General features: G+C 41.7%; 1 protein-coding gene across 3 annotated transcripts in view; it reads right to left on the bottom strand.

Annotated features, from left to right (window-relative positions):
- Positions 1-12,098, bottom strand: part of LOC149218003 (sulfate transporter 4.1, chloroplastic-like) — a 290,950-nt gene extending 278,852 nt beyond the window's left edge. Inside the window, exons 1-2 of one of the 3 annotated variants that reach the window (XM_089383729.1) lie at positions 11,934-12,098; positions 11,709-11,847 (exon numbers count right to left, since the gene is read on the bottom strand). In XM_089383729.1, the coding sequence (XP_089239855.1) occupies positions 11,709-11,847; positions 11,934-12,067 (273 nt within the window). In that variant the 5' untranslated portion in view covers positions 12,068-12,098. Of the gene's footprint in view, positions 1-11,708 lie in introns of all 3 variants that reach the window. The other 2 variants (XM_089383730.1, XM_089383727.1) reach the window with 2 other exon arrangements.
- Between the last annotated feature and the right edge of the window lie 314 nt (positions 12,099-12,412).

The following is a 12,412-nucleotide window of genomic DNA, read 5'->3' as shown; positions in this document are numbered from 1 at the left end:
GGATATGGTACAATGAGGAGCAATAAGGCTCCATCACATTGGGACTGATGAGCAGGTCACCGACATTCTAACAAAGCCCCTGGGAAAGGTCAAATTCTTGACTTTCCGAGAACAACTAGGAGTCGTGGAAAAACCCTCTTATGAGGGTCTTGTATGATATAGACATTGAATTCTGGGAGCTCCTAGGAGCTTGGGGTACTTCTTGGAGTGATGAGCAACCATAGGGTGAGTGGTTCAGCTTTCCCATAGTGGTTTATTGTGTACAGGGTGAGTGGTTTAGCCTTCTGCTGTGATACCCCGTGGCAACATGTAGGCAGGAAGAATGGTTCATCCTTCTCCCGCTGAGACATCCTACCCATGCAGTCTGGGACTCATGGGAAGTACCTCTCATCTAGCCAATGAGTAGGAAATGAGGATAGGGGCCATAGTACTACTGATGGACACATCGTGTACTACCGTACTCCCTATGCTAGGATAATATTGATCTGAGATCAATTGGAACTGACTTTGGGTCAGTAAGAGTGGTATGACAGACTCTCTTTATTGGAGCTGACTTCGGGTCAGTAAGAGTGGTATGAGACACTCTCTTTTATCTGGGACTGACTTCGGGTCAGTAAAGAATGGTATGATACATTCTCAATCACTTCTTCTTCTTCATAGCTCAACAGAGCAGAGTATAGCAGTGCAGAGTAGTGCATTGATGGCAGAGATTGTACCGACTAGCAGATGGATTAACAGATGGAGTTCTCCCTAGTTGAGAGGAAGTGTTAAAATTAGCCACTAGGGCCAAACTCCATATGGGTCACCTTATTTATGATAGCTGATATTTTTCTTGTATTCCTCTCTCCGGGAAGTGTAGGATTGATCTAAAGATCATCCGATTCCGACATGTAAAAATGAAGATATGAATTTATCTGTATTATTGACAAATTGTCAAGGTCGGCCAGCAATCAAAATAGGGATTTTTACCCCTAGTTCATCCTCAATGTTGCATATAAAAGGAGGAGACCTCAAGTCATTATTCCATCATCTCATCCTCACATCTCTCTCTCTCCTCACTTGATTGGGTACACAGATAAGGGCAACTTTCTCTCACGCGTGCAAAGGAAGCAGGGCATTTTCTATTTGGGTAGCGTTGACCAATTTGACTGAGTTTCAGTTTGCTATTTTGGGCTGCATTGACCAGCGTTGAACTCTGTTTGACTGTGGATTTGGGTGAGGGTCTTCTCCTCAGCAGGCCGCAGTTTTGGGCACAAATTCTGAGGTTGCTTTGACACTGCATTGACCAGTTTTGAGTGTCCTAGGGATGGCCGCAGGGTTGACTTCAGTTGACCAAACTTTGACTGAGTATTTTTGGACTGTTTTGGGCTGATTCATCTTGCTGTTGGAGGCCGAGTTGACTGGGCTTTGACCGAGCTGCTTTGGAGGTCAAATCTGACATGTTTGACCAGCATTAACTTTTCTGGTTAGGGCTTTATCGCTGTTGTCATAAATTATCAGATTTGTAAATTGTGTACTATCTCTCTCTGCTGAACTATTGAAGAATATAAGAATAATTGATCGAGCGTTTCCCCACATTGGGGTTTGTCCCTAGCTAGTGCCACATCTTGTGTCCTCTTGTCTTGGCTTGTCTTCCACTGTTTATGTTTATGTTCTATCTGCATTTTACTATCGTGTTGATGTGATTGCTAAACTGAATATTGATATTGGGCTAATTAAGAAATTGAAGTAAATTGCTCTTAAGTAAAATTAACAACATGTAACTCCCGTGTATTTTGCTGTGACCCTTTTTAAATATATTCTTAGTATTTTTCTATTTTATTATTTTTATCTTTATTTTTATTTTATTCAATAATTTTAACCAGCGCCTCTCTTTTAGAACATTTTACTATCTTCCCATTCACAGCATACTCTTATACCTGATATACAGATGGACTCTCCTTGAGCTTTCTTTGACGGCGCAGCTCAAGGGTCCCCCCCTTGATGGGTGGAGTGGGTGGAATTCTAAATCTTTCTAAAAATGCCTGCATCTCTTTTTCTGCAAACATTGGTCCTGCATCAAACAACTCCGCTGAACTTTTTGAACTAAAATTACTACTTTGGATTGACATCTCTCAGAATATTTTCACTTTATATGTATATTGGAATTCTCAAAATGTTATGAATTGGGTAAATGGAACTGCAAGAATTCTCAATTGCACCCTCTCCACTATTTGGAAAAATACAATAGCAGATCACTCATTTTTCTCAAATCTCTTTTCATCACACTTTCAGGCACCAGAACACAGAAGCAGACGCCTTGTCAAAGGCTGAATTGGATCTGGACGGAGGCTCATTTGAAGTCTCAGAAAATAAAGAAGACCAACAGCAAAAAAATCTTCTTGACCATTGGATCTAAGGGAATATCTCTTTATTGTTTTTTGTTTTAATAGTCTGTTAGTCAACTGTTTTACTTGATGTAACTAGCTGCAAAATATGTCTATCTAAAATGCTATTATGGTATGAAACATGCAAACTCCATAATGGAGGAAAAGGAAGAACTCTACTATGCTGGTTTTTGTAAAACACATAAAGCTACCAACATTCCTCATGCTGAAAGTGACTCCAAAGCCATCGGAAATTCCGAATACCAAAGGCATATGCAGATGTAATTTTGTTTATCATATAATAAAATTAAAGATTTTTTCCTCGGAGAAAAAAAAGAACGTTTTACTATCTTCAAATTAAACTATTATAATTTATTTATTAAGTTTGTCTAAATCCCACGTTATGAACATATTATTATTATTATCATTTCATTTTATAATTTCTTTGTAAATCTCTCTGTTCTTCTCGATCATTTAGAGTTACATTTGATCTATTAGATGGAGTGTCCATTTGTTGGAATCATTTCAAAACTTATATTTTAATCTAAAAACTTTTACTATAATCATGATATATACATACTTCAATATTTATCTAATTTATCTAATTGTCAAATTTTAATTGTTAAAGTGATATCTTAGTGTTATGGATCTACATCGACCTAGATTCATCTTAGTGAGCATTTCAAAAGTCTACAAGTCACTTGTGGGACACACCCATATCTGTGTCCCGTATCCTGATTCCTAATGTTGTGTGATTTAGGTGGCCATCAATACTCCAAAAGATGAGGAGAGGGATAGGATCACTAGTATCATAAACGGATTTGTATATCAAATATATGTTAAGTTAAAGACCCATCAAAGATGTCAAAGCCAGCTTAATATGCTGTGATGATGTGGGTAAAGAGGATGGAAAAATCATAGGTTTCCCTGCTATGTCCACAAGAACAACCTTCTTTGCTTGGCACCAGAGTGAGGTTTGACTAAATGGACATCTTTGATGAGAAATGGTTCACACATGAGAATTCAAAACTCTAATGCATTATTTTGAAAGGGGTCAATTGGTCAAGCCCTTCTTGGAATGGATTGAAAGTTTTAAAAAGGGGCCATTATAACCCTTTAACAATAGGATTCTTTCTTTTATAAATTATTGGCGAAGGTGTTTTTTCCCTATTTGGCTTGGCCTCTATTCTTTTAAGATGTAAATCCCCCATATCAAACAGATTCATCTTGGTAAATTCATAAGCGAGACATGTTGAATTTGAATCTGAATTACTACCATGTGCTAATTGATGTCATCAGTGTTACCAAACTATGAATTGCAAAAGAAAGTTTAAAAATAATCAGAAGTAAAATTAAGTGATTTAGTCGATTGGATCAATGTCATCAGTGTTTACCAAAAAATAAATTGCAAAAAAAAGTTCAAAAATAACCAGAAGAAAAATTAAGCCATTTAATGGACTGGATCGATCACAATAGCAGACCCTTTATTACTATACAGGTAGAAATGAGAGACCCAGAAGGATAACTAAGACAACGAGAAGACTTTTGAAACCATACTGTTCATCATATGCCTGTATATAGAGAATACTTTTACAAAACTGTGGTTGCCCTGATACCATGGGCATGAAAGCATTGGTATTGAGAAATATGATATATTATTCACGGACGACCAAGTTAACTATGGTAAAACAAGTTTCATCCTGGTCCCTATAAGCATGCATGTGAATGACAAGAACAAAAGCATTAACAGAAGCATAAGCAGAGATGAAAGAGAGAAACAAGCTCACACTGTGGGCTTGATAATTTCCCATGATATGGAGTGAACTTATAAGCTAAACAAGGAGGGTATGATATTCCCACTTCGTAATATTGCTAAAGAAAATATCAATTTTGCCCAATTTTGTCTTATTTCATGTTTGCACTTAGGAGGTGTGGATTCAAAGGTTCCACATGAATTTTGGGATTAAGTGGGGGCTCAAACATTAGGAAGGAAGGGAAATATTGTGGCTCTAGTGGAGCGTGGGGACCACCCCATGGAGAATTATGGCCCACATGTAGAAGACACTCGTTGGAGCGAAGTTGGTGGAGAAAGTCGAGCTAGGCCCACATGGGCATCTTGGAGGCTCTTTGATAAATAGAGAAAGAAGCACTCATTTTGGTCATTCATTCATCTATCATTTCAAAATTTGTCTCTTGACATAGCACACTTGCGCAATGAGCCAAGTCTGCATGGGTTGTTCAGCACATGCATGTTTCTGAGTGGAGATCACAGCCCTTGCTTCGGTGGACTTCGAGTGTCAGCCCAAGGAGAGAGTTCTACTTAGTCCCAAACCATACCAGCAGTTGTGAGACCGTACTATAGCAAAGAGGAAGCTACAACAACGCAGGGACTGCGCAGTATTGGGTAGAGACAATCTGGGAGGTTGAGGAGTGAGTGGAGTTTGAGGTGGAAACTTGGAGGGAAGGCATGGAGAGCCTTCTAACAGGGATTGCAAGAATTTTGGAGCATTTAGTAGCAGATTCTACAGGTGGATTGATTTGCCAGCAGCAGAGCCACTCAAGCCGAAGAGGGTCAAATTTTCGGAGTCAAGCTTTGGCCAAACCCTTCATGGGTATTCTGGGTTTATTGAGGAGAGGCCGGGATTAATTTCCCGGAATTTTCTGAGCAGTGGAGAGGGCCCTAGCAGCATTGGGTATCTACAGCACAGTACTTGGGCAACATAGCAGCAGTTTTGTTGGAGGGTGTCTCATTTGGTTTTTGGGCTTTGCTAGCTTGCCTAGAGAAAGTCAAGGTGCACTCATTCCAACACCTATTTGTACACCTCTTTCCATTAATAAAAAGAGTACACGGCATAGTTTTTGGGTGTCAATTTGTGGTCTAATTGCTTGTTATTGTTTCATGGTGTTTTTGTCTACTTTGTTTTGCATATTTACTGTTAATTTTCCTTAGCGATATTACAGTGGTATCAGAGCCATAATCTTGGCTCAGCCTATGGGAAACTCTTCATCCTATGACAAGACCATAATAAAAAGCTAAGAAATCATGGGATCCAAAGAAAGATTAGAATCAAACAACATGACAGTAACCTTAAATGAGGTGATTAGGATGCAACAAATGATGATTGATGTGGGGGATAAGTTGGTTCATTCCACCATTGGGAATCTGGACATGATTGCAACTTAAGTGGAGTTGTTGGAAGCAAACTGGAGAGCATACCAATCATTGGCTCATAGCGTTCAGGCATCCCTCTCTTTTTGGGAGTTTTGTGAACTAAGAGGCATGCACAAACCAATGGAGATTCAATGGAATTTTGTTGGGATGATGAGGAGGATTAAGGAAGAAGACGAGAGAGTAGTTCAAGGGGCCATGGTTGGCAAGGAGACAGTTGAGCATACACCCGTTGATGAGATGCCATCCATTGTTGAGGTATCCATTGATGAGGTACCTCGGATTGTGACCAAGTTCTCAAGTGATAGTAGCGCACAACAGGGTGATGAGGTGTCAGGAGACATTTCCACTGTTGATGAGGACCCAATAGGTACAGAGGCATCCAAATCTATGACAGATTTGTCAGACGACAGTCACCTACAACTAACTGGTGAGCATGTCTTGCATGTTGGGTTGTCTATGGAGGAGCAGTTGGAGGCTCATGTCGAGCCCATGATGGAGGAGGATGTGCAGCCATCCTTTGGGCTAGCCATTGATGAGGGGCAGCTTAGAGACCACACGTTGGGATCCCAGCACAGTTCGCTTCAGAGGCACATTGATAGGATCTACAGCGTTATCAGCGTTGTCTAGACATATCAGAGGGGATGACCACGTTAGCAGCACTATTGGGTCACCTTTGCCCATTGGAGAGAGGGAGACAAAGCTACCTAGTCAGATCTCATGTGTTGACCTGGATAGCGAGATGAGACGATCAGAGTTGCACAAGGTGCAACATCCGCATGTCGAGGTTGTTCTATGTGTGGGGGTTCGTGCATTCGATCCATCTCCTGGGGTTGGATGGCAAAAGATTCTGAGTTGGTACCCGGTGGAGTGGACTAGACTCATGGAGATGGTCATAGGCAGGAGCAAAGCTCAATGGGAGCTCTTAGACACCAAGGGCACTAAAGGCCCAAGTTGGCATTGGGATCCAGATGGGGCTCCCTATCCGATATCAGACATGCAAGATGGCTATGGCATTGATGAAGTAATCGACCTAGTGACTGGGCACATACATTTCCTAGGGGAATTCCAATCGGCATTAGCGGACAAGCGGTTTGTGAGCAAGCTCCATGGATTGTATTGGCATGTTGGTTGCGCATGGGGTCGCAAGATGATTAGCATTCTCTGGCAGGAGTTGGTGGGGGGAGGTGGCATGGGTAGGCCACTGGGCCGAGCATTGTATGGAGATGATGTTCTCCCATTGGGGTATTGGGAACATGAGTCACCAAGGATTGACACAGTAGAGACATCCCCTCTAGCAGGTGTGCAGTTAGGTCGCTCAGGTCTACCAAGGCAGATAAGGAGGTGTAGATTACTTTGTGGCAAGTGTACTTGCAGCATGGTGGTTGCATGGGCACATATGGGATTCCCTATGGTACATGGGGCCATGGCATTAAGCATTGGTATCCAGGGGTACATGGAGTTGTGCCACGGAGCTCAGTGCTATGTAGAAGAGTGTAGGGGTACGTACTTGTGTGCAGACGGGTTGTCAGAGTGTTGCCGCCAGAGAGATATCTTGACGAGGGCATCAGGCACACCATTGGGTTTGGCACACTCAGATTTTGAGAGCGAGTTGATCACATGGCCAACCGTGAGCTTCCATTTATCACTCTCCAGCATTACACACTGACACAGGGGACTTTGATAACATCTCTTGATGCTCTCATCACGAGCAACAGGACCCATGAGGTTCACTTGAGACAGTTGGACGTGACACAGTGCATTGGGAGAGAGGCTTTCCAATTTGTGGCATATGGTCAGGGCGCGAGTTGGTGGATGCAAGCTTAGGGGTAGTCCGATTTCCTGCAGAGGTAGCACTTGCACCACACTTGAGCCCACGCTTAGGGTGATACATGATCCCCTTTTGGTGATACATTCTAAGGTGTCTCTAGAGCATCTACAACATTTGGTGGACCTTGCTTACAGGCGGATGTTTAGACTCCAGGCAACATTGGGACTCCATAGATGTTTTGCCATCAGGTCCCAGGAGAGGTGGATACAACTTGAGCATGAGGGGCAGACTGTCATGATCAGAGTTGCATAGCGATAGCATAGTGGCACCCTTTTTAGACTAGCATGGGATCCGGGCATCATAGGACTTGGCAGTACAGCTACCCTTGGGGATGAGCTGATTTCTACAGGGGAAGATCATTCAGATCTTCCTTTGGTGACTCGCTGATGGCATGGGGGACTTCATTAGCATGGCAGGTGGGCCAGCAGGATGATATCAGGAGAAGCTCACGTGAGTGAGACGCTATCTCTGTAGGGATTGGGTGGTATCTTCGAGAGTATACTCCTGGAGTGCATGGGATGGCCTACGTGGTAGGACAGCTTCACGAGGAGTTGAGCATAGTGCCACATTATCATGATCCCCTACTCATTGATGGTATACAAGAGACTTCTTATACTTATATCGAGCAGGATAGTGATTGGAGCGAGGGGAGCTTCATGTGGGACAGGATGGCTTGGGATCTTGGTGTTGAGGGATTCTCTCGTGTCAGGACAATGAAGAGGTCAGGGACGAATTAGTGGCGCATCTGGGACCCTGGCACATTTTTGCAGTGACAATGGGGAGCAACAACTAGAGAGAGCGTTGTTCGGCAGTTGCTTGAGGACAAGCAACGTTTTGGTAGGGAGGACTGTGATATTCCCACTTAGCAATATTGCTAAGGGAAATATCAATCTTGCCCAATTTTGTCTTATTTCATGTTTGCACTTAGGAGATGTTGATTCAAAGGTCCCACGTGAATTTTGGGATTAAGTGGGGGCCCAAACATTAGGAAGGGAAATATTGTGGCTCTAGTGGAGCATGGGGGCCACCCCATGGAGAATTATAGCCCACATGTGGAAGACACTCTCATTGGAGCGAAGTTGGTGGGGAAATTCGAGTTGGCCCACATGGGCATCTTGGAGGCTATTTGATAAATAGAGCAAGAGGCACTCATTTTGGTCATTCATTCATCCATCATTTCATAATTTGTCTCTTGACATAGCACGCTTGAGCAGTGAGCCAAGTTTGCATGTGTTGTTCAGCACACGGGTGTTTCCGAGCAGAGATCCTAGCCCTTGCTTCAGTGGACTTCGAGTGCCAGCCCAAGGAGGGAGTTCTACTTAGTCCCAAATCATAACAGCAGTGAGGTCGTACTACAGCAGAGAGGAAGCTACATCATCGCAGGGACTGCACAGTCTTGGGTAGAGACACTCCAAGAGGTTGAGGAGTGAGTGGATTTTGAAGTGGAAACTTGGAGGGAATGCCTGGGGAGCCTTCTAACAAGGATTGCAGGCATTTTTGGAGCATTTGACAGCAGATTCTACAAGTGGGTCTTGCCAGCAGCAGAGCCACTCAAGCCAAAGAGGGTCAAATTTTCAAGGTCAAGCTTTGGCCAAACCCTTCATGGGTTATTCTGGGTTTTATTGAAGAGAGGCCGGGATTAATTTCCCATTATTTTCTTAGCAGTGGAGAGGGCCCTAGCCGCAGATTCTTTCAGGCAACCACACATTTTTGGGCATCTACAGCGCAATACTTAGGCAGCGTAGCAGCAGTTTTGAAGGAGGGTGTCTCATTTGCCTTTTTGGGCTTTGCTAGCTTGCCTAGAGCAAGCCCAGGTGCACTCATTCCAGCACCTATTTGTACACCTCTTTCCATTAATAAAAAGAGTACACAACGCAGTTTTTGGGTGTCAATTTGTGGTCTGATTGCTTGTTATTGTTTCATGGTGTTTTTGTCTATTTCGATTTGCATATTTACTGTTAATTTTCCTTAGGGATATTACAGACAGTAGTGATGGGTGTGATGAGTTTGGACTCATTGATGATGTTTCTTTGTTGTTGATTGAAATGTGATTTAGTGGTAAATTGATAAGAGTTTTTCATTTTTAACGGAAGTTCAATTTTTTGAGTGAGAATGTTGTAGTGAAATTATAGTCAACCATATTATTCATTGATGACCAAGTCAACTATAGTAAAACAAGTATCAACACGGTCCCTATAAGCATGCATGTGAATGACAAGAACAAAAGCATTAATAGAGGCATAGGCAGAGAGGAAAGGAAGAGAAGAGAGAAAGAAGCTCACATTGTAGGGCTTGATAATTTCCCTTGATACAGACTGGACTTACGAGGTAAACAAGGAGGCTAATGATGGGTGTGATGAGTTTGAACTCATTGATGATGATTTTTTTGTTGTTGATTGAGATGTGATTTAGTGGTACATTGGTAAGAGTTTTTCATCATTAACTCAAGTTCAATTTTTTGAGGGAGAATGCTGTATTTGAGACTGAGAATCCTTAGAGTGACATGTTCTAAGAGTAATAATCCATTAAACACTAAATGTCAAAACTTAATAGAATATTGAAGGAGAAATAAGTCCGAACTCCAACCATTATTTGAAAAGAATCACTTTAAATAAATGCATTTTGTGAACATGGTAAAGGTGGCATGTGCACTATCTGTATACCCGTTTGTTCATTGTTAAAAGGCAATTGTGTAATTGTTATCCTAAAAATTTGCATCGGATCCACTGTGTTTGCCCTGGTCAACATAACTAAGGTTTGTAATCCCTGTATCACGTCAGCAATTATTGAATATCCTGAGATCTTCTGATGTGAGGTTCATGTTACTTCCTATGGCGTTCCATTGTATTTATGCTTGTGTTCTTTTATGTTTGACTTGAGTTTTTAGTTAATTCTGATTCTGTTAAGACTTGAGTATTTGGAATAATCTTCCCAATTCTGCTCAATTTGTTCAGGCAGTTCACGTTCAGCTCTTGGCGCCCATTGTAAACTATTTTAGCAAAATTGTGTGGGAAGGTGGGATATTAATTTTGCACTGTGATTTTTTGTGGTGGTATTGTTCTCCCTTTTGTTTTGGAGCATGCCATCTTTTGAATCTAATTAAATACCCTTAAAATGGAAAAGTGGAGCCATTTGATTCAGGTGGAGAGTTTGAGGGGGCGGGGAAGGAGTGGCTTCTTTTGCTGCTCTCTTCCTCATTTCGTGCCTCTCCTTCCATATTGGGCGGACAGATCTTGTTGCTCTTTCTTCAAATGCTTGTCTGCTTGGTTTTTTGGTGCCTCTTCTGCACCTTATAGATGGGTTGCCTTGTCTGGGGGGCAATATTGGCCTTTCGGGGCTTTATTTGGGATCTGTTTTAGCAGATTTGCATGTGGCTCGGTCCACGTTTCTGCATATGCTTCATGCATTTGCTCTATGTAATCTTCTTATATGAATGTTTCTGCATATGCTTCTTGCATTTGCTCTATGTAATCTTCTTATATGAATATATTACGCTTTTTCTTCTGAAAAAAAAATGCAAATTTGCACACCCTGCTGTCAAGCATTCTAATTAGAGTTAGCAGCTTCCGAATCACAAGCCTCTGTAACATACACCTGACCGTCGTTCCATTAATTCTCATGCTTTCTTAAATTGTCGCCGTAAATTCGAATAATTCTAATTGTGAAGCAAATTTGCAATCCATGTTGTCAAGCATTCTGATTAAAGTTAGCAGGTTCCATTTCACAAAGCAAACTATCACATATTCAAATATTTTGATCCTCTTAATATATACTTGCCGTTCTTCCATTAATTCTCATGTTTTCTTGAATTATTGCCTTCTATTCGAATAAATTTCGAGTATAAGTGTGAAGCAAATTTACAATCCAGATCGTCAAGCATTCTAATTAGTGTTAGTAGCTACCGAATCTCAAGCAGATTATCATATATTCGACTATTTTGAGCCCCTCTGAACATACACCTGCCCATCCTTCCATAATATTTTTTGAGTTCTCGCAATAAATTAGAATAAATTCCGACTTTAATTGTGAAATTTGCAATCCAGGATGTCGAGCATTCTTCTGAATCACAATCAAATTATTACATATTCGCTATTTCGAGTTTCTTAACATATGCGTGGCCGTGCTCCCTTTATCTTTCATGTTTGCTTGAATTCTCGCCATTATTTCGAAAAAGAGTATAATTTAATTCATTTTCTCAGGTTCTCGCTGTAATTTAATTCCAAGATTCTATCAGCCTGTCTTTCAGAAGCTTAGGGTGGAGAATTAATTAATCCTGGAGTTTTCTATCTATTTTACGGAATTGTCAAGGAAAATGCATGAGAATGAATGAAAGAAAGAATACCTGAGGAACGAGCATTGTGCCGACTGTGATCCCGGCCATAATGTCGGCCTGCAGGTATTCTCTCCATTTGTAGGTTCGAATCCAGCGGGTGCAGGGCAGCAACAGCTCCAGCCATTCCATGGCAGACTTTCTTTGTATCCTGGAAAGCCATTTGGCAAAATGACTAGGACTGGGACGAATTAAAGATGATGCAGAAGATGGAGGAGGATGTTGCAGAAGAATGACCTTCGGCGTCTGCCGACTTCCACTGGGGGCTGCAGGGTCACCTGAGAACGAATAAGAGGTAGACGGCCTCCCCTCCATGCTTCCGCACAGCCACTCCCTCGTCCCGACATGCCATTGTTATAAGGTTGAACCATCCTACATTTGGTCAAATTGGAATATTTTATATTTACACAATGGCTTTTATTGTGTATATAGAGGTGATTCCGCTATTATGTGTTTTATTGGTGATGTACTTAGACGGGATTTCGATCAAACCGTGTATCCAAGTACGGCACGTGGGTTATGGCAACCAATGGAGTGGCTGTACGTGGCCTACTATGTTTATTGTCTTTTCTGTTTGATTGCCTTGACGGACGGCCTCAAAATAATTTAATGTACATTTTCATGTGACCTGGCAATGCCGTGAGTCTCTCGATTTGATTAAGCTTTCTGACAATATTGTTAAAAATATATTTCAAAAATTGGTTAATTCTTCAAAA

Source organism: Pinus tabuliformis, chromosome Q (assembly GCF_031772625.1).
Source record: "Pinus tabuliformis cultivar Carrire ecotype Pingquan chromosome Q, CPIR1, whole genome shotgun sequence".
Lineage (NCBI taxonomy): Eukaryota > Viridiplantae > Streptophyta > Pinopsida > Pinales > Pinaceae > Pinus > Pinus tabuliformis.
This window is presented reverse-complemented; position numbering and strand designations above follow the sequence as displayed.